Source organism: Lineus longissimus, chromosome 3 (assembly GCF_910592395.1).
Source record: "Lineus longissimus chromosome 3, tnLinLong1.2, whole genome shotgun sequence".
NCBI classification, from domain to species: domain Eukaryota; kingdom Metazoa; phylum Nemertea; class Pilidiophora; order Heteronemertea; family Lineidae; genus Lineus; species Lineus longissimus.
The window spans coordinates 13641169-13663675 of NC_088310.1; the positions used below are offsets into that span (position 1 = coordinate 13641169).

Below are 22507 nucleotides of genomic sequence, written 5' to 3' on the forward strand. Positions count from 1 at the left end.
CGGTTCTTGAGTTATGGGGAGGAATCCGAAAAACCAAGATGGCAGCCTTGTGGCCATCTTGAATTTGGGCTCGGGCCCAAGATCAATAGGGAACCTTTTATACACTAGGCCTTTATGCCACAAAAATTGCAAGTCCGCTAGAGAGCAGCTTTTGTGTTATTGAGCAGAATAGTGTGGATGCGGACACGAAAACCAGCTGAGAACATAATGCCCCCATCTTAACTTTGTTCAGCGGGGGCATAATAACTCCCTATCAGGAAAGAAATGGAATATTTCCTCACCAGAAATCACATGAAGTATTTCCTTAACATGAAACAATAGTGGCAGCAGTGTAAAATTTCCTGATCAGGGAATTTGTTTCCTAATAAGGAAATGACCTGGACCGGACAAGAATTTGCAGATCACGCGGTGAAGGTTTCTTGATATACACGTGATATGTGATTTTACAGCTGCAGTGTGCCCTGTGGCAAAGTTGCAAGTATCATAAGTGCTTGGCCAACATTATCTTGATAATATCGACACTCCTTCAAAATATCGAAGTGTTATCATACTCTCTCTGAAGACACAATCACTGTTGAAGTTTCACAGTCATTGATTGATAAAATTGAAGTGCTTGATTCTATCTGAATACACCTTTACAGTCACCTCTTTATAACACGAGACCAATCATTTATTTCTTTTTGTACCCAGAAGAGGAATTTTGAAACTTTCTGGAATTGAATCATTCAGGCAAAAACGGTGGCAGAAGAAAAAGAAGGCGGTCTCATTACCTCACCACTTACCAGAGATGACTTTTCGCTCCACTCCCATTCTATTGCTAACAGCATAGTTGCATCCAAGCAGTTGGCAAACAAATACATTCTGTTTGTGCATTAAACGTAAAGTAGACATCAGTTCTTGAGCGCCACTCAGTTCTCGGGAATCGATCAAGATCACAAGTTTACTTCTGTCATCAAACTGTGATGACTGAAATTAAAACAGAACAGGGCATGAAAAACATTCCCGACAATAGTTACTTTCCGAATAAGAGACAATGCAAGACCCGTGCCAATAGAGTTCATTATGATGTTAAAAAGAGTCACCGCTGACAATTGACACAATTAAGTACTAAAACTAGATTCTATAAAACTATGGGGTTCTGATTTATTACTTCGAAGGGAAAATACATTAACTCCGTTCTGAGTGCAGAAGGTCTTGGAAACTTATGCAAGACTCTACCGAGTTTCTGATATCTCAACACACACCCTTGATCTGCCAGATTTTAAGTCTAAGAGTAAATGTTAAGTAGATTAGAGCTGCTCTGCTCTTCATCACTTTATATAGTAACAGTGAGCATTTAAAATGACCCAGAAACTTCTAAGCGGATATAAGGTCCATTATGTCTACTATGGGCCCATATTCATGTGTTGGTTCGGCTGGCCTTTCCCGCAAAACTGGTCAATTAAGGCCGCCATGTACATTGTGTGACATCAAAAGATTGTATATTTTGTCATAATAACCTCTGTTGTATCATTTTTGCATGTGCTCGACCATCAGAGACTACAAGGCATCTTGCTTGGATTTTACATGGTATGATGTTATTTTCAACCGGTTCATTGAATGCCACTCCTATATACAGGTTATTGTCCTTCCCCAGACAGACAGAAAATCAGGATTGGGACGAAATAGCGGTTGGTGTCTTTGTCCTTTATTATTGGTAAATTGATGGAATATCTAACCAAGGTTGCCAGTCGGATACTTAAGTGTTACACGGCTGATGATTTGACCCAAAGACATTTTTCCCCTTTTAATTTCTCCCATTGTCCATTTTCCAGACCTGCTGCTTGATTCATTGCAACTAGAATTGCAATAAAACTGCTCAAAAGGTCACAAATCAAGGGATACATAAATAAAATATGCCCACATATATTGTGTCTTCACTGTATAGTCAGTATATAGATTAAACTTGGCCGTTCCCTTACCAATTAAAGGGGTGTCAGTTTGTAACCCTATCATTACCAGCTATTGCGGGCTAGCCAATCAAGCCAATTAGTGCACCTGCTTAATTGGTCCTGGCAAGCCTAATGGAAAATGCATAGGAAATATCAATAAAGTTGGCTTTTTGGGCGGGGTGTTAAAATAATCCCAACTCCCAACTTCTGACACAATTCTATATATGTCTAGGTATTTAGTGGCAAAATTTGGAGTGATTTGGATGGAAATTCGATGGGTCCATCTATAGGTTGAAAATTTTGGTAAATCTGTAATGCTTCACTCGTAGCCCGTAGTGTAAATTCCTGAGAAATTGGGTTTTGGGGGCTTTTCTAGCTGCGCTAGCCCGAAACTATACATTTGATACAATCTCCCGACTTCAGACGTGGTTGATATAACTCTTAGGATTATATTCCCAAGATTTCAGCTTTATTGGAGAAAAATTCATAGTATCCATAGGGGGGCTGAAAATTGGAGGATTTTCAATTTTTTCCCCAACAAATATGCGAAAAATATTACTTTCCACCTAGAATTAATCAAAATTTCGCAAACTATCACAAAGTACTTCCTTGCGACAATCATTTGTGAAGCTTTCAAAACTTTTGGCTGATTTATTTGCCCCTTAATTAGCAAAAACCAAACATTTTAGTGTTTGCATGCAACAATGCACAGGAGGCTAATTGCCAGATTAATTCACACCTGTCCAATCTCAAACAATAGGAATGATGGAGTCTCCCTCTATTCAAAACAGAGTGTGCTAGGCCTGCCATAGCTGGTAATGTCAATATTAGGACATTATGATGCAATGGCAGTGTGTGGCTGTGTATGATGCAAGGGCTTATTAGATGGCTTTCAACCTGAAACTTCCTAGTCTCCAGTTTTTGCATTGTTACAGGGGAGTGACTCGCCCACCGGTCACCAATACCTACCCTTCCACTCTCGATTCTGGGCTCAGCCCCTACCTTCCAGCTCCCAACAACTAAACATTAAAATATGATAAATGCAACTAGCTATGCCATTCCAACTTTACCTGAAATTTTCCACGAAGTGAAGATGAAGAAACTGGAATCATGAAACCCTCAGAATTTGACACACCATTCCTTTCATTGCAAGAGGGAGTGTCTTTGATAGTCAGAAGTCCTTTACATGTAATTTCGTCCAGCTTTTTCCTTTGTTCCTGATTTTTTGCGTCCATACTTTGGAATTCTTCAAGTTTTCCTTGTCTCCATAACTGTTCAGCACATAACTGACGCTGAACAGAATTATTAGTAGATATACTTGTCACAGTTGTGGATTGAGTTACTTGTTTCACTGGGGTTGACGAGTGACTAGCATTGGGAGCCATTTTATTTGTAGATTTTGTGCTGAAGCTGGGCCACAATTCTTCTATGCCTGTGGCAAGTAGTCCGGTTGGACCTGGTTCACAACCACCAAAGTCATCATCTGTATTGATATCAAGATAGATATCAGGAATGTGAAGTCCAGTAACTGGTAGCGAGGACATTTTATTTCGTGAAGAGTTTGCAGTCTTTTTGAAATCAAAGTTTCGACCAGAATTGACGGTGGTAACTTTAGAAGAAGTCGAACCCATATCGTCCACTGAATACCCATAAGCTGCTAAACTTCCATTCTCACTTATCCCAGGATTTCCTAAACAGCTTAGAGTCGAGTTCTTACCTTGCCCAGACATTGTCAGCATTCCTGAGGTATTAGCAGGCAAAGTTTTTAGCTGTCCTGAAGCACAAGGTGCTAACACTGTAGGATTGTTTGAATGAGCAGTATTTGTCTCTATACATTTGACAGGTGTTTCATGTTCATCACTACCTGAAGAGTTCATAAATCGAATACGTTTCCTGCCTTTTGCCATATTTGTGGTACATGTCTTCTGTTTTGAAACGGATGCCGACTCCTTTCCTCTCTTGTGGCAAATAGTTATTTCAGCTTCGCTCTCAACCCCTAAAAATCAAAGAAATAACTCTGGAATAATAAGTTTGTAGCAAAAATAACGGGAGTATTTGTTGTTAATTTATAGTCTTTATACAAAAGCAAGTGTCTGGGTGACATAGTGCTCACCTGACACAATACAATTGAGTGTAGTTGCCACGGCTAAAAAGGTGCATTATGTTAGGTTGGGGTTCAGAGACAGCCAGCAATTTAGACAAGTGACCATCCAAGTAATTAATGCTTTGTGCACAAGTTATGGGACCTGTCATTAACGATGCTACTCGCACTTTTTAAAAAACTTCTTGCAACACACTACCAGCTTACATGGTGGGTCAGTAGCCTGGTTTACCAAAGATGAAAACGAGGTGTTTGTCTGTAGCAGGGCCTGCTGGTGTTAAATCTTCTGTATCCGCATGAGTGTATTAAATTGTTCTGCTGTGACACTGGTAATATGGTGACCACACAAAATATCAGAACAGCTATGAGCAGTGGCAGAAATAAAGTGAATTACAATAACTAAGGTGTAACTGGCAGTCGGCCTGCAATATTTTTGTTCAGATTTTTCTTAAGAGTTGTTCTTTTATCGATGGATATACTTGAAACAACATTTTTTTGTTTTGTATTGCCACCTGTCACTCTTGATTTTATTAATTGCCTTTTCAAAAATTATGGCAGAAATATGAAATATCAAGCAACTGTTAATTTTGTGACCAATATGTGATCGTTGGCAACTGCTTGCACCATGCCTCTGTGTCAAAAGCCCTTTTGTAGTCAGTGAAAATTTATATTTTTATGCAGAATAGGAAGATACAGGCTAGAACTAAAGCATGTTCTTAAAAATATATGTGACCTTTTGATATCAATATGAAATGAGGTTTTTTGTTGTAAGCAAATGTGTCAAAACCTTAGGGAAATTCCCCTATTTGAGGTATAACAAGCTTGGAATGGTCTGATTTGTTCATACAAAATATCAAAGAGCTCCCCTGGCAGAACTTAGAGTGAAGTCAAATTACAAATGCTTCCTTTAATTCGAATCCCAAGTATTTCAAATTAAATACAGGCAAATATGGATGAAAAGCACAACTAACTTTTTCTAAAATATGACTATACCATGTTTCTTTAATATGGTATTTTCTATGTTACAGAACAGCCGAGACATGGTTAGTCCACCAGTACTTGAAATGTATCTGGCAGTTTAGAATGTGGTGTCAATTCCAGATGGCCAACTGATGTTTTTTTCAGGAAAATTATTAATGTCCGTTTCAATCAAAGAGGTTCCAGAGGAGCTCAAATACAAGTAAAGAACAACACAGGCCAGTGATTTCAATTGCTGATGAACAATATTCATGGCAAATGACAAGAATCAGTCTTCACTGCTAATAAAAAGGCCAGCATGCCTGTTGCTCACAATATGAATATGATGTACACTTTTTGGATTTTGCCCCCTGGTGGCCAAGTGATGAATCAGAGTGGGCTGAACATCAGTCCCTTAAATTCATCTGACAACGGGCTACATGTAAACCAAATTTAAAATTGATGGTCATTGTGGTAAAGAAACGTACCATAGTTACAGCCCAATGGACAACTCATGCTATTCAGCCTCTCTGACCTTGAAAAGTAGGCGAAATCAAAACCTGTGCAACACACGCTGTGTGGTTATTTGAAATACCCATGTTATGGAATTAGTAGCAATCGGGCAAGAAATAAGGCATGTTGTGGCCAAGCGGTGAGTCAGATCACTGAACTATACATCCTATCATACCATGTATACTAAGAAACATTCAGTGTGTGATCTTTGAATGTATGTCATTGATAAGTTTTATCAAGCTCAAGTTAGTGGTTGGAACATTTTGACGATACTTTCAATTTCAAGCTCGCAGAGGTGAAATTCCCTGCCATAACAGTGACTTTATTCTTGTCACTGACGACTGGTGAGCACGTGGTCCCTGGCTAATTCACTAAGTTTTTACATTTGCCCCCCCCCCCCTCTGCATCCTGGTTGCAAAGTACCAAATCAGATCCGACCCAACTCTGGTACCTTAGATCACCTGGACACAGGGTACATGTGTACAAAATTTGAGATCAATGGTCACTGCAGTTTAAAAACAACCCAAAATGACGCCACTAGACCTGTGTGACCTTGAAAAGTAGGTCAAATCAAAAGCCATTACGATAAGTGATGTATTTTGCTGGGAGTATCTTGCATACAACTTTTGTTGAGAACGGATCATTGATAATAAAGGTATCAAAAGCCTTTGACCACCTGGTGGCCAAATAGAGAATTATATCAGAACAAAATTCAGTGTCAAAGGTCATCTGACCTAGGAGGGCAAATGTTCATATCCACAGCAGTTAAGAAGTGTGCCACTGTATTGGAAATATTTCATAATACGGACTGATGACAACGATGATGGGCACAAAAAGGATGCTAGATAATGCGGTATTTTATAGACTCCTGTATAGTAAGTTAATATGGTCTGTCCACAGTAAGCTTTAGCCTTACCATAATCCTCATTTACATCATCATTGATAAAGCTGTCCATCTCACTGTAACATGATTCCTCCTCCTCTCGCACCTGTGAGAAGACATCCATCTCAACGTTTCGTTTATAATGAAGCTTGAAGCGACCTAGGTCACCAGAAAAGTCTGTATTCGTTGTGGAGCGGATGTACATTGCTTGTGAATCAAATGAATCTATAAAGAGAAGTTGTCTCATAATTATCAAGAGAGAATCTATAACTTGATATCAATACACAATTACTAGACAATTACTAATTAACCTGCCTCAAATGAATCTTACCTCCAGTCCTACAGTTTTAATCTACTTTAAATTTCACTTTGATCACAACAGCCAGAAAAGAACCGAGATGACAGCATACAGCCAGGTCCACAAGTAAGTATCAGTTTTGGCACCTTAGGAACCAGCCAGAAACTGATAATCGCTTTGTGTATTGCACGAATATACCAATCTATAGCCACGATGACCAACCTAGGTTTTGCAGCACCGGAACCAAAATAAATTACATTACTGGCATAGGTAATTTAGAGTACTGACTGACGATCATTGACCAAACCAAACGGGACGATCCAAACCGAGGATGATAGCAACCAACACGAGCCGGGAAAAAGATGATGGGCCAGGTCACCAATGACGCGACGCGATGCCGGGGGGCAGGCCAAAATTTATTTCATTCAAACATAGGGATATTTTGGCCTACATTGTACCTTAGTGATTAGCAGCAGTTAATTAAACAACCCGGAAGATAATAATCCAAAGCTCCCAACAACATTCAGGCATATGAGTGGAACTGAGTGGCACAGCCCGAACTTTTTTGAATGGTATGTTGTCGGGGGTCCTTTTGCCCGGAAATTGCACCTCTCCTGGCATCTAATTTTTTATTAGATGCCCGGAGGTGCAATTTCCCGGCATGTGAGGGGAGATTTGATCATTCCAACCTAATGAATTTTATTTTCTTTTTTTACAGGATAAAGATTCTAAAATGATTCAAAAAGCGGCCCTTCCCAAACTTTCCCTCTCAAAGTTTTCCCTTGGAAATGGCACTCAATGTCTTCCTCCAGCCAAGCCCATCTTAATCTTTAATGATCCTCAAAATTAAAAGGCACCTTGAATATCAAAAGATAAGACACACGTAGCACACGTACCATTGTTTTTTGCACAAATTCCATACACTGCGCATGCACAGAAACACCGAAGCCTGACAGAATTTGTCCAAGCAATTCTGCTATGCCAAATATGGTCATCGTACACTATGCATTCATTCATGAACTCAAGCGACTCAAGCGAGTAAATAACCGACCAATCAACTCGATGAGCGGGAATACATTGACGGGTTCCGAGCATAAATTATTGATTTTTCTGAGTGCGATGTGACTCCTGCGCTGCGGCAGACTCAGCAGTTACAGTCCGGAACGCATGAGCCAGGAGGTGGTAGCCATACTGGATATTGATTCGTGCCCAAAATCGATCGGGCACCTCTCCAACCCTTGCCTATCAATCATCATGATACAGAAAATTTCAAGCCCATGAGACAACTCGTTCAGATATGACATTGGTTGTCTTATTTAGCAGTTACAGTCCGGAATGCATGAGCCAGGAGCTGGTAGCCATACTTGATATTGATTCGTGCCCAAAATCGATCGGGCACCTCTACAACCCTATCAATCATCATGACACAGAAAATTTCAAGCCCATGAGACTACTCGTTCAGATATGACATTGGTTGTCTTATTCAGCAGTTACAGTCCGGAATGCATGAGCCAGGAGCTGGTAGCCATACTTGATATTGATTCGTGCCCAAAATCGATCGGGCACCTCTCCAACCCTATCAATCATCATGATACAGAAAATTTCAAGCCAATGAGACAACTCGTTCAGCAGTTACAGTCCAGGATATAAAATCTAAAATGGCCACCTGGCAGCTATCTTTCATATTGGATCAGGCCCAAAATCAATAGGTGACATCCCCCACCCCCTCAGTCACAGAAAATTCAAGCACATCAGGCATCTCGTTTGGCAGTCATAATCTGGAATGTGAAATCCAAGCTTGCCGCCTGGTGGCCATACCAGATAGGGAACGTCTGTTTACCCATCATTTGGTTTGGCTCATTATCATCAATGCAACTTGGGGACCGAGCAGTGCCACTATCGGTGCTGAGACCAACCAGGCTGCTGGGCTGCTGGGCAAGTTTTTTGGTGGAATTATTTGTGGTCATCAATAAGAGAGTAAAAAGGATTTAAAGAAAGGAAAACTGACCTTGACCAACTGACTGTGTCAGGAGAGTGTTGTCATTGACAAAGCTTGCATCATAATGATCCAGATCATCTTCATCTTCATCCCCAGAATCTACAAACCCAACTGACAAGTCAGCCTCAACTTCAATAAATGGTGTTGCAGCAGATTGACCTCTTTTTCGTTTGAACCTCTCCCGAGTCGTGGCCAGTGATGTAGCCACATCTTTCCTTGACTTCACCTTGACTACCAAATCCTCATCACTTGATGACTGTAGAAGACAAAGATTCAGATATTTTAGATGTATTGTCTGGCCACGTGGTGGGGGGAGGGGGGAGAGTAAGGCTATTTGCTTACCCTGACCAACACAAAATGACATAGAAAGTTTTGAGAAATAAAAACGAAAAAAATATTCAGATATTTTCAACGGGCAGAGATTTTTGTGCGTCAGAAACAACAACAGTGGCCATTGTTCTCACCAAATGGAACTTGTGGTCAAGCTGGTTAAAGTTAATCTATGACAATGGTTTGCTGATCTTATGATGTGAAGGTTTCTGGAAATTCATGTACTAACACAGCACACCCCAAAGGTACCCAAATACTGGCTTGTTTGCATTCCACACGGAAAAAATAATACATGATAATTGGAGTACTGGTGAGGGCAAAATCAAAGTTTGAATTTCTTTAAATAGGTTTGTTTTAAAGTGTGTTCTTTTTAATTCATTCCAAAAAGTCACACATCAAAATACATTTTAGTAAAGAAAACATACTTAATAATATGAAAAGGCAAGAGCCATTTTGCTCACCGTATAGATAATTAGTGGTTAAGAATTCATGCTGGTGAACCAGTTCACTGTAATGCCCGTAGATATGCAGGCAACTTTTTTGGACCATAAACTGTCACGCCTGCAAATGTGCAGGTAAATTACATCCCCATTCAAAACAGCATGTACCTGGTATCCAGGTGAAGTTAAGACCAGGTCTCACTAGCCGGTGGGGAGGCCAGGCCTACCTGCCTCCGAAAATTTCATGCATACCCCCTACATTCGTAGCATGTTTCAGTGAGTAGTAAACCACAACTGATTGCAACCAGGAACAGTCTGGGCTTTTACATCAATTCCTTTGAAGTGTAAGTGGGTTGATGCATAGTCACAAGCTAGGGACAACAAGTAACAGTCTGGGCCTTTACACCAATTCCTTTGAAGTGTGCATGGGTTGCGACAAACTAGTCTAGTAAACATGGTCTAGCCTAGGCCGGGGGGCAACCTTCACATCAGGGACAACCAAGCAATGACCAAGTCCAAAGGGTATGATTGTAGAAAACTGTCTGGACAGTCTTTTTCGAATAAATACGTAGTATCAATTCAATATTTTTTATTTCGCTCACTTACATCAAAATTATTGACAAAATCATGGCAAAGAAGTATCATAAAACACTCCAGATTGTTTACCAGCGTAATGTGACATCAACAACTGTAAATGACACTGAATTAACCAAGCAATTAAGGGTTTAACATAGAAACGACAGCAGACCATGAGCTTCACTGGCAATTATAAATTGCAAGCGAAGCTAACAAAACACAGCAGGGAGGACATTGGAGATTATTTCTTATTGCTGAAAGTTTCCCCAGCACAGATTTGCTGTGATGAGCTTCCCATACAGGAGATTCTGTGCCCTTTTCCTCGTCCAACCTGCTGGGTTCTCCAGAGCAAAAAAGGAAATGCACGCAACCTCAACACGCGTATGATATAACCTCTTTCCCATTGCACTTACCTCAGAAAGAATCAGTCTGGCTTTCTTCCTTCTTGGTACACGAATGACAGGTGTTAGCAGTCCAATAGAACTGTCAAAGACAGCAAGATTTTTCATCTTCACTGCAATAAACAAGTCTGCAGACTACAAAGAAAGAACAGTGAAGTTTTTAAATGGCTTGCCTTTTTTATAATCGATGACTCCATGCCGCTGGGGAACATGATTTGCCCGACCTGATCTCGCCCATTGTGGAATTATATTATATTAATCATATGAATTATATTTGCAATCAGAGTAACTGCATAAATGCTTAACAAATCCATTACAGGACCAAGTTTTTCAGAGGCTTACTGCCCCACAAAAAAATTAAATATTTTCTAGTTATTTCAAATATTTATAACATCAAAACTAGACTGTATCACTTCATTGTTTCCAGAACATTGTAGGTAACTGGAGCTTCTGGTCTTTAGAAATTATATTTTGAAAAAAAATGTGAAAATTGCATGGTTTTTTAGAAATTTTTGATATTTTTTTCGAAATGCATGAAGCATTGATCAAACAGAAACACCATCTCCCGATTCTGTATCTTTGTACAGTTGGCTAAACTTGGTTGACAACACTGTATTAACAGATTGTTCCTTAAAAATTCAGAAAAAAAATCGGGCAAAATTTCTTTGATTTACGGCATCTTTGACAGGGGAAACCCCATTTCAACCGAAATAAAAAAGATAGCCCAAAATACGCACAAACCAGTGCAGTGTGACAATAGTTATATTCCGACAGGGTGGCCTATGCATTAGTATGGGAGTGTCCCTTAGTAGAGAATGGTGAAGCTGGCTTGTTACGCCGGGCCGACCATAGGTTCGGGTTGGTCATGGAAGGGTTTTGCGCAAGGAATATTTTTATCATCAAGTCAAACAAGACCCGATTCCCCATCTGTATCCAGTTCCCAAACTTTTAGGGCTTTTCACTGGGGTATGAGGATTTTTTCGTAGTTTTTTTATTAGAGATATTAAACACGCTTTCTTGATCGAGTGCAACCATCAAACCTACCTTGGTTACATGGGTTGCAATCTGCTTGCAGATCAGATGTAAGTGGCGAGTACATAAATCCACAGCTTTCTTGCGTGTCTCTTCTTTCTACTTGATCATCAGTTTCATTTCCCAACAAGTCAGGATCATTGCTGTGCGAGTTGTACTCAGCTTTATGTATATCATCACTGTCAAGCTTCCGCTCAGCTTCATCCTTGTAACAGATTTTCCTTTTCAGAGAAAACGGCGAGGAGCTGTTTCCATGGTTGGACTTCAAGACATTTTCTTCTGTCGTATTTTTAGTCAAAATACAGGGACTCAACTCGTCAGTAGGCAGATTAGACCTACATGGTCCATCATTCTCCTGGAGATTCCCGCCCGGCTGATTCATTGTCTGTGAGAATAAGCTTAACTTATGGTTTGAAATGTTCACTGATGCACCTTGTACAGCATTACAAACAGAACTGGACAATGAATTAGTAATATTCTTACTGTCATGATCAGTGTACTGTGGCAGTGATAAAGGCTCCTGTAGCCTTAGATCACGACTGTCGTTGTCCTCTGGCAATTCTGAACAACCTAGGACACTATCAATGGCTTGTGTAAAAGTGATAGGAGTATTTTCAGGAATTGCTCCCACATGCTCCAATTCAGTTTTAGTGGTATTGCATTGAATGACTTCAGAACTTATGGTACCGTTCTTAGATGCGCCCACACAAACAGCTGCTAGAAGTTGGTCATTATCATCACTATCATCGTCTTCATTCAACAATGATGCAGTAATATTGCCCATTTGGTTGCTCATAACAGCCACATGGGGGTATATGGTTTCCCTGTATCTCTTTCTATCAGATGCACAACTGGAATTCATCTGCACAACTTGAAACAAATCAGGCGACTTTGGTGTGACTGGCTCAAGCCAATCTTCTGTGTCACTTTTAGCATTTGGAACAGCAGTGAATATGCTGTCACCACTCCTCAATCCTATGTTTGACAGAGAACCAGATTTGCAACACTGATGCTTTTTGATAAGGGTAACACCAGTGTCCATCATAAAATCATCACCACTGTGTCTTTTATCAAGTTCAACACTGTCAAATAATGCACCATTTTCATAAGATGTGAAAGGCTTGTTATGTATGTTAGGATGAATGATGGAGTTAGCACCATCAATACAACTGTTACTGGCAAAGTCCTCATCAAACAAACTACAGGACACATTAAAGGCTTCGAGAAAAGTCGCCTTTTTGGTCACTGGGCTCACAACTGTTTTCACTTTCCTAATAGAATTATCCTTGGTATCACAGAGTACAGAACTAGAGACCTGTGATTTGGATACATATGCCAGTTCCACAGCAGACCCCTGTTTGAAACCTGTTCTCTCTAGTGTATCACATGAAACAGTGACTTCTGACAACATGTGTTCAGAACTGCAAGGAGCAGAAACTTCACATGATGATTGTTTTTCTCCTCGACAGTTTCTAAAGACTAATGTCTCCTTCTCTCCAGCTTGAACCTTATCAAGACAAGATCCATAGTCTTTGGCACCTCTTACTGACCGAATATCAGAATTATCCCTGCCATCAATGTCCAAGAGGAGTTCATCAGTCTCTGCAAGTCCACAAGGATCAAACTTCTGACTTTCTCCACATCGTATTTTCTCTGTTGGAGCATGGTCCATGCATTGCTCATTCAGATTATCAAAGTCATCAGCCGCGCTATGCAAACAGATGGGTATCTTATCATCATCTGCCTGTGAGTATAAAGGCCCGGACAGAACTTCATTGTTGCCAGCACAGTGTCTAGACAATCGACTTACTCGAGGACTAACTACAGAAGATTCTCTCAACTCGACAACATAACTGCATGGACCAAAAGACCCATCAGAATTACAACCTAACTGTCCTGTGCATTTCTTCTGTTGTGTAATATTCTGATTTGCAGCACCGGAGTCAGTTCTACTCCTATCAGAATCATTCCCAAACATAAGGCAACATTTATCCAAACTAGGCACTTCTTCAAACATTTCATCTGCTGGATTAAGTTTGATGGCATCTCTACTGACAGACAATTTCATTTGGTCATTTGTTCTTGTACTATTTGGAAGATTACTATCATAGTTGATTTGATGAGTACTCTTGATACCTTTGTCCACGTTGTCATCTGTCAAAACCTTCTCAGCTTCCCAGATATCAACTAGTTGTAGTATATCCAAAGGAGACAGCCTATCAGGTGTCCCAAGCTCGTCAAACAAGAAATCAAGACCTCCTAGATAAGGAGGCTCGGTGACTCCTGACCCAAGGTTGCTTTTTAACCATGGCAACTCTGTTGATTGGGGCAGCCTGGTTAACTGAGAAAACTCTGTTATGGAATCTGACATTTTCTCATGAACTGAAATATTCCCCATATTTTTTCCATCACTATTAAGTCTACGTCTTTCATTAACGACACTTGCACCACCAAGCACCAATGAGGGAAGCATATGATGAACAGCTGGAAACGTGTCAACCGTAGCATCCTTTACCCTACATAAAGAAGCTGCAGGTGTTTGGCATATGCCTCCTCGGTTCACCTCAAATTCATCACCGTCATTGCAAAATAAACCTTTTTGCACTGAAAATTGCCTTTTACTCTTTCTGTCTATCTCTACTGACAAACCTGCAGACCCCTCAACTGAACTCATCGAAGCCTGTTTACCAGCACCACCTTCTCCTGGTGATTTAGTCAATACCATTGGCTTTTCATCCCCTAATTCTGTACTTTGGAGCAACACATTATTTTGGACAAGTGAATTACCATCAGCAGCAGCTGCTGCAATATTTCTTTGTATTCTGTCAACAACAGCATGACACAGTGGTGCAGAAAATACTGGTGCAACCTCTTTCAAACTGGTATTGATTGCACTAATATTGATAACACTGGTATTGATTGTACTAAGTCTCACAACTTTTATCGCATTTTTCTCACCATAATTTCGACATTTCTCACTAACAGCGATATTTTTTCCGATATCATCGACTAAACACATCTTTTTTTCAGTGTTTTTTCTTTTACGCTTTCCCAATAAAGGACTTGGACAGAACTTTTTTCGATTTAAATCTCCTGCATCCAAGTCAATCAAACGTTCAGCACATTTTCCCCCTCTTTCCTTTGAGGTCTTGTTTGACATAGCCAGAGCTGTGGCTTCAACTTTTAACTTGATGTTAAGGGCAGCATCTGTCTCAGATTGATGTGAATTAGTTTTTTTTTCCATTTTGCATTGGCCACCAAACTTTGGTAACTCATCATCAGTATCAAGCTCTTCTTCTGATGAGCTAATCTGAGGTAAAGGCATGCATTTGATTCTCCTCTGCCTTATCTTCTCTCCAGTATTCTCATCATCCTTGTCAGCTGCTAAATCCAGGAAATTCATGATTCCATTGTCTTTTATGGTGGTTTCTTCAGGTTTGAGCAATTTTTCCTCTCGATATGCACTCATTTCAACACCATATGCAACTCCGCCCTCATCATCACCCAGTGATGCTGAAATACAGCAAGCTATAAAACATTATGTGTGTACGATTTAAGGGCACAGGTTACACAACTAGGCCAATAAAACATTTTCAATGAAAATTGTCGTCTTTAAAACCAATCACTGAGATGAACCTTCTGAACTTACCTTAGGTATCACCAATATGATGCCATAGGGGCAATACTTTTCAATTTAGAAACTAAAAGGATGACCTTACAGCTAACCAGGACCTGATTCTTACTAATCAAATAGTAATCAAATTAGTTATAAATGCATTACCAACCAATTAATTACCATGATAAATATTGCTAAGATTTGAATTGGAAGAATCTTATTAGAAAAATGTTGGTATAAATTTTTTTCTTAGCAAGAAATTATAAGACACAGGGGTGATGGCGAGATTCTATGCTGTACATTTTCTATTCAGCGCAACTTTGTTGGACCAGTAAGATCATCAAAATACCTCTAGTCCTTAAAGGGTTAATTGGTAAGATTTAGGTCCAGGGAACACATCTTGTTTTATTGATGGATTGTTGACTTTTAACAATCACTAAACGGCCAAGGGCCACTGTGCTCACCGTATAGATATTTGGTGGTCAGAAATTCATCCTGGTTAAGAAACATGCTACATGTATAGTATGTAGGTCAAACCAAAGTCGGTATGACATGTGATGTATCGTTGCTTGGAGTACCTACCATAAAAATATCATTGAAAAAAAGTCACCAATAAGCGAGATATTGCACTTTTTACCTTTTTTAGTTTTGGCCTCCTGGTGGCCAAATCAAGAATCAGATTGGACTGAAATTTGGTGTCAGTTGTAACAGGACATAGGGAGTCACGTGTACCAAATTTCAAGTTGATAGCTTTAGTGGTTTGGAAATGTGCCACATTTACAGTCATGCATCTACAACTTGTGTCTTATACCCTCCCCCCATAAGGGGTCGACACCTCTTCACGATCGTAAAGATTCTTATGTGTAAACATGCATTTCTCTTCAAAACGTCAAAACAACAACATATCAGAAGATGGACAACAAGGCATCATCCCAGTGTCAACTTGTAGTATATCTTTGCTTCAAATCTGTTCGACATTCTATCACCACATCTGATTTGTATTGAATAATAATTATTGATGGTGTTTTTCCTGGGCGGGGTTTCAGTTAGTCCTAAACCTTTTTAAACAAAGAACTTACCTTCAAAATTTACGCATTTTAGCATATTTATGGTACGGAGCCTTCTTCGACATGCATGTCAGGCCTAACCGTTTGAAATCGTGCACCTCCGCACTGTGAACAGGTGAAAGAACGCCACATCTATCCAAAGAAAACTCACTGTTTCCTTCTTTGATTAATAGAAAAACGACTTATAACCTCAGTTTGCTTAAAATAAAGAACCTGTGGTACGCAAAAAAATATGTATTTTAACGGAATAAAAGTGTTATATCTAAAGGTCAGAAGTCAACTTGATAAACCTGTATCAAGTCCCGAGAATGCACATGCTGCGCATACTGCGACATTACATCGGCAAGATTTCACATCTTGACAATAAGAAAATGACAAGATATCGTGGCAAAGATTTCATTGTAATCGACAGGTTTTCACTGCTAGTCGGAATGAGATCGTTTTTAGCTTCATCATGTTTAGGACATCTTCGGCTCAAGAATTGACGCTAATTCGACGTCGATGCTAGTCGATCCTTATTGGGGGAGAGTATATGACGTACGTTGATACTTGCATCAAACGGCCAATTTACACCATTTGAACTCCCTTTGTGACCTTGAAAATTAGGTCAAACCAAAAACCCGTAGGATATATGATTTATCATATACCCTAAATGCACTTATCCGTCAGACATGCTCTGAAAAAAACAAAATTTGCCACAAATAGTAAGTACAAACTTCTCCAAAGTCATGGAAAGTGTCTGCAAGGAATCCTTTTGCTTTAAAATGTATTCTCTGCCACTTAAAATCCCATTAAAACTAATGTTTTAGAGAAATATATGCAAGAAAGTTTGAAAGAATTACCGCTCGAGCTAGGATGCAATCTGCGATGCAATAACAATATCCGTATTGCACTTGGTGCTATACTACCTCTTCATTAATAATAATAATAATAATGAAATACTTTATATAGCGCCGCTTTAAATCAAATTCGGCGCTTTACAATACATACATAGACATAAAGCAATTTAACCATAAAAACACATTGAATAAAACACTAGCTAGTGGAAATATAGGTTAAAAAGGTGCGTCTTTAAATGTTTTTTAAAAGTTGCCATCGTTTTGGACAATCTAATTTTTTCTGGCAATTTGTTCCAGAGCTGTGGGGCGCTGACACTGTACGCCCTATCTCCGGCTGTCTTCTTCTTGGACTTGCATTGAGTAAGTCTTGGTGCCGCTCCTGCCCTGGTTGTTCTCTGGGTCAAAAGAAGCGGCAGCTGAAGATAGGCAGGGCCACCGCCATACACAGCTCTGTAAGCAAAGGTTAAAAGTTTAAATTGAGTTCTAGCATGAACTGGTAGCCAATGAAGTTGACGGAGGACAGGAGTTATATGGTCTCTTCTCTTGGTGTTGGTAACCAATCGTGCAGCTTGATTTTGAATTTTCTGCAGGTGGTTGAGTTCATAATCTGGCAAACCAAAGTACAACGAATTGCAAAAGTCCAATTTAGATGTAATAAAAGCATGGGTTAAGGTAACTAAAAGTTCAGCAGGGAGATATTTTTTCATGGAGGCAATTTTGCGTAAGTGGTAATAACCTGCGGATACAACACTTGATATTTGATCATGAAAAGTCATTGTGTTGTCAAAGATAAAACCTAGATTGCGAGCTTTTTTGGACGGCAGAATTTCAGCATTGCCCATGTGCAGTGCAATATCACTTGGTCGCATTTGATCCTGAGAAGGGGACATGAGTAGAAGAAACTCAGTCTTCAGGTCATTTAATTTAAGTTTGTTTTCACTCATCCACTTGCGGACCTCGCCAAGACATGCCTCCACCCTGATCATGACACTTGGTAATGATGACGTAGGAGTGAGCTGGAACGCATGCCAGTTTTGAGTGTCACCTGCGAAAACAAGTGGGAGGCAAGGTCATGGGCGTTTAGGATCGCTACTAGTGGCTGAGTGTAACAAGAGAAAAGAAGCGGCCCAAGCACACTGCCCTGTGGAACCCCATAAAGCAAATTGTGCGATTCAGACAAATCGTTTCCGACCCTGACCCGGAAACTCCGGCCTGTGAGGTAAGAGTCAAACCAGGCCAGGGCCATGCCAACAATGCCAAAGACTTCTCGCAATCTACTCAGAAGGATGGTGTGGTCAATGGCGTCGAACGCGGCCGACAGATCTAACAGAACCATGGCCACACCCTTCCTCCCATCCAGACTACGAAGTACACTGTCGGCAATTGAAGTCAAAGCTGTTTCGACACTATGACCTGGACGGTAAGCTGACTGGTTTGTAGTGTAAAGGTTATGCTCAGCAAGATGTTTATGGAGACGAGCAGCGACGACACGCTCCAGAAGCTTGGAAAAGTACATTAGGTTGGACACAGGCCGATAGTTCTTGAGATCAGAAATGTCCGCACCCTGTTTCTTTAAAATGGGAGTAACGATGGCCAGTTTCATCTCATCAGGAAATACACCAGTTATCATGGATTCATTGATCAATTCTACCATTTGGGGTAGAATGTTGGTGAGAATATCCTTGAGTAACGATGCTGGGATCGGATCAAGGGATGAAGTCTTGACAGGGGTGTTCCTGATTATGGTGTTAAGTTCACTAACTGTAGTTGGTTCGAACTCGGAGGCAAGTGGGTTGACAGGGGTTTTACAACGTTTCTGAACCATGGCTGGCACATCAGCGTCCAAATCATTTCGAATTTTCACAATCTTTTGATCGAAGTAATCAGCGAATCTATTAGCTAGTTCAGTGTCAGACACGCCATCAAAGTGCAAGATAGCAGCCGATTGATCAGCTGATTCATTGTTGCCAATCCTGAGAAAACCCCTTCACAACTTCAGGACATATTCATTGTTACATCATAACGTCCTACTTTACGCCTTTTTGTTATGTCATGACGTTAGAATACCCCCACTTTTGGCTTTCGACATCAGCGCGAAGTCGTGACATAGTTACCTCAAAACTCACGTTCTCCATGACACATTCACGTAACGAGAGGTTTTTGGCAAAAAAACCCCAAATACTGCCTTTTAATCAACATTTTCTTGGTATTTCTGGGAATATGTGTGTTATATGATAAATGAAATACTGCCCTCTTATGTGGTCCTCGTCACAAGATTGCACTCGTTAATTTTCTCCGGTCCAAAAGCTCTTGACCTGCGGTCTCGAGTTTTCTAAGGCCGAAGAAAATCAACTCATGCAATCTGGCTACTCAGATCACACCCTCCAACAGTATTCTTATTGTAGTAAGGGCTAGGAGTACCTACCATACAATTATCATCAAAAACAAGTCACTAAGTAGGGAGATATTGCACTTTTTATTCTTTTTTTGTTTTGGTCCCCTGGTGGCAGACCGAAATTTCGTGTCATCGGTTATATTACGTAGGGAATCATATGTATGAAAGTTCATAGCTGGAGCGGTTAAGAAACGTGCCGTAGTTAAACTCAAATGGCCAATTTACCCCATTTGACCTCTGTGACCTTGAAAAGTATGTCAAATCAAAAACCCATATGATATGTGATGTGTCCTTGCTTGGAGAACCTACCATAATTTATTTTTTGCAAAAACAAATCACTTATAAGAGAGATACCACACTTTTTAGGTTTCCCCTTCTGGCCCCCTGGTGGCCAAGTAAAAGAATCAGATCAGACCAAAATTAATTGTCAGAGGTCACCTCACCTGGGGGGGGGGGGGGTCCTGTGTACAAAGTTCATAGCTGTAGCGGTTAAGAAGCGTGCCACTGTTTTTGAAACAGGATACAGACGACGGCGACGCCGGATGATGGCGGACACAGCGGTGTTGTCAAGACTCCCCTACGGTGAGCCAAAAAGGAGCTGTGTACATGGTGTACACATTTGTGGTCAAATGACCAATCCTACATTTTTTTTTGGTTTTAAGTAGACTGCTTAGGGTGTTGTTAGGACTACTTACATTGTAATTCCATGAATTCCATTATCTCCACGAGATGACCAGTTCTTACTGAATGACTAACAAGGACTGTTTCCTGGTGAACGTTTTGCCAGGGTAACCATTCGCAGAGAGACAGCACTGGTCGATCATTAGACACAAATGCCTCCTCATCTGCTGGCCTCAAGCAGGTTATTTTTGTATTTTCTACAATTGGAATGGATGCCTCAGGTACGTAGAACTTCTCCATGTAATCATCCCATTCCTCTTTGGACAGCAACCCATCCTGACCACACTTGTAATGCACTAAAAACAAACAAACACAAACTGACCTACAATTCAAAGTATGAGTGTTTGAGATAATGGCGGGCAAGCACTCAGATATGGACGATACTGTGTCAACGACTTTAAAGCAAATCAACCGCAAGTCTGAAGCCCCTAGTAGTGATACCTGAGGTGATATTATCAACTTAGTGTGACATCATTAGCTCCATATAAATTTTAATTTTTTTATTTTGTGAGGCGGTTTTAGTTTAATAGATTTTTATTAGTTTAAATTACACAAGTTATACATAGTTACAAAATATCAGGGCCATGGCCTGTGAGGGAGGGGGTGAGAGTCAGTATTTTTTTTCTTCACAGGAAACATTTTTCTTTTAAAAAACAGAGCGGCATGAAAGAGTAGGCAAGGGTTATAGAATAGCTACAATTTGATTCATAAAGCTTGACTAAATTCCACTAAATAACTGTATGATTTTCTGGCTGAAAATTGAAAATGAAATTGGCTCACCTGCCTCACAGACAGTTTATCATATATGATAAGAAGAGGCCAAATGGCCTGGTGTTCGGCTGAAATAAATTGGTCAATGTACACAACATAGAAATAACCTGGTAGGTCACTATCAACCACAGGTTTGTTTACATGTTATTCAGATACCTGTATCATGTATATATACACTCATCAAAGAAAGTCAAGGACCACTTTTTATTGTTAACATATTTTTTTACAGCACATATTAAGGACCAGAAAATGCCTAAATATGAATGTCCTGTATGACATCCAAGACACAGTAATCAATTTCGCATGTTGTTTGTTCCAGTTGTTGCATAACTTCTTTCTTAACTTGTTACAACCTGAAAATGGGTGTTTTTGGTGTGTCAGCTGACCACATAAAGTGGTACAAAAGTCCATGCAAGTGCTTTTCCTTGCATTTCCCACCAAGCTCAGGCAGCATTCTGACAAGAGAGATGCCTAGATGCCACTTGAGTGAAGTAGAGTTTGCACGAGCCATAGGGATGCTGGAAGCTGGCTTCAGTCAGCAACGAGTAGCTGAGATGATGGGTGTGTCTCACAGTGTCATCAGTCGTGCTAACCAACGATACCGGGAAACAGGGCAATACTCAGAGAGACCCCGTACTGGCCGCCCATCAGCAACAACTGCGAGGGATGACCGACCGCTACTTAGTGACTCTTTGTCGTCGCAACCGCTTCAGTAGTGCTCGCAGACTCAATAACCAATTCACTGCTGCAACTGGGGTGACTGTTTCAAATCAAACCATCCGTAACCGACTTCACAGAGCCGACATCCATGCCAGGAGGCCACTGCAATGCATCCCATTAACCCCTGCTCACAGAAGAATCCGTCTCAATTGGGCTCCTGATCATGTGGGATGGACCCACCAGCAATGGCGCCGTGTTCTGTTCTCAGATGAGAGCAGATTCAGCCTGGACCACAATGATGGACCTGTTAGAGTCTGGAGACAACAGGGAGAGAGATTTGCAGATGCATCGCTGAACATGACCGCTATGGTGGAGGCAGCATCATGGTGCGGGGCGGAATCAGCTATGGTCAACGCACTCGCCAATATGTGGTCCCAGGGGGAGCAATTACAGGTGTGAGGCACAGAGATGAAATCGTGGAACTTTTTGTGGTTCCGTTTGCAGAAAACGCTGGGGAAAATTTCATTTTCATGGACGACAACGCCCGTCCCCACACAGCGAGGGTGGTGACACAGTACCTGGCAGATCATGGAATTGAGCGTATGGACTGGCCAGCGAAATCCCTGGACTTGAATTCGATAGAACATGTCTGGGACATGATGGGAAGGAGTATTTGAGCGCCTGAGGTGCAGCCAAATGGGTTGCAGCAGCGTGGTGTGGCCTTCGAGGCTGCATGGGATGCAATTGATGTCAGGGATGTTAATCGTCTGATAAACTTAATGAGACAGCGGTGTCAGGCTGTTATTGCAGCAGGGGGAGGCCATACTCGCTACTGACCATGCTGACATTGATGACAAGACATTTAGGCTAAAATTGTGAAAAAGTTGACACACCAAAACACCCCTTTTCAGGAACAACTGGAACAAACCACATGTGAAATTGATAACTGTGTCTTGGAGGTCATACAGGACATTCATATTTAGGCATTTTCTGGTCCTTAATATGTGCTGTAAAAAA

The 22507-nt window shown here is 40.7% G+C and overlaps 1 protein-coding gene across 1 annotated transcript in view; it reads right to left on the reverse strand.

The window, feature by feature from the left end:
- Positions 1–22507, reverse strand: part of LOC135484794 (uncharacterized) — a 266119-nt gene that overhangs the window by 87806 nt on the left and 155806 nt on the right. Inside the window, exons 12-18 of the mRNA XM_064766477.1 lie at positions 20074–20355; positions 11474–14974; positions 10442–10542; positions 8692–8938; positions 6419–6610; positions 3002–3927; positions 783–966 (exon numbers count right to left, since the gene is read on the reverse strand). Coding sequence (XP_064622547.1) covers positions 783–966; positions 3002–3927; positions 6419–6610; positions 8692–8938; positions 10442–10542; positions 11474–14974; positions 20074–20355 — 5433 coding nt within the window. The remainder of the gene's footprint in view (positions 1–782; positions 967–3001; positions 3928–6418; positions 6611–8691; positions 8939–10441; positions 10543–11473; positions 14975–20073; positions 20356–22507) is intronic.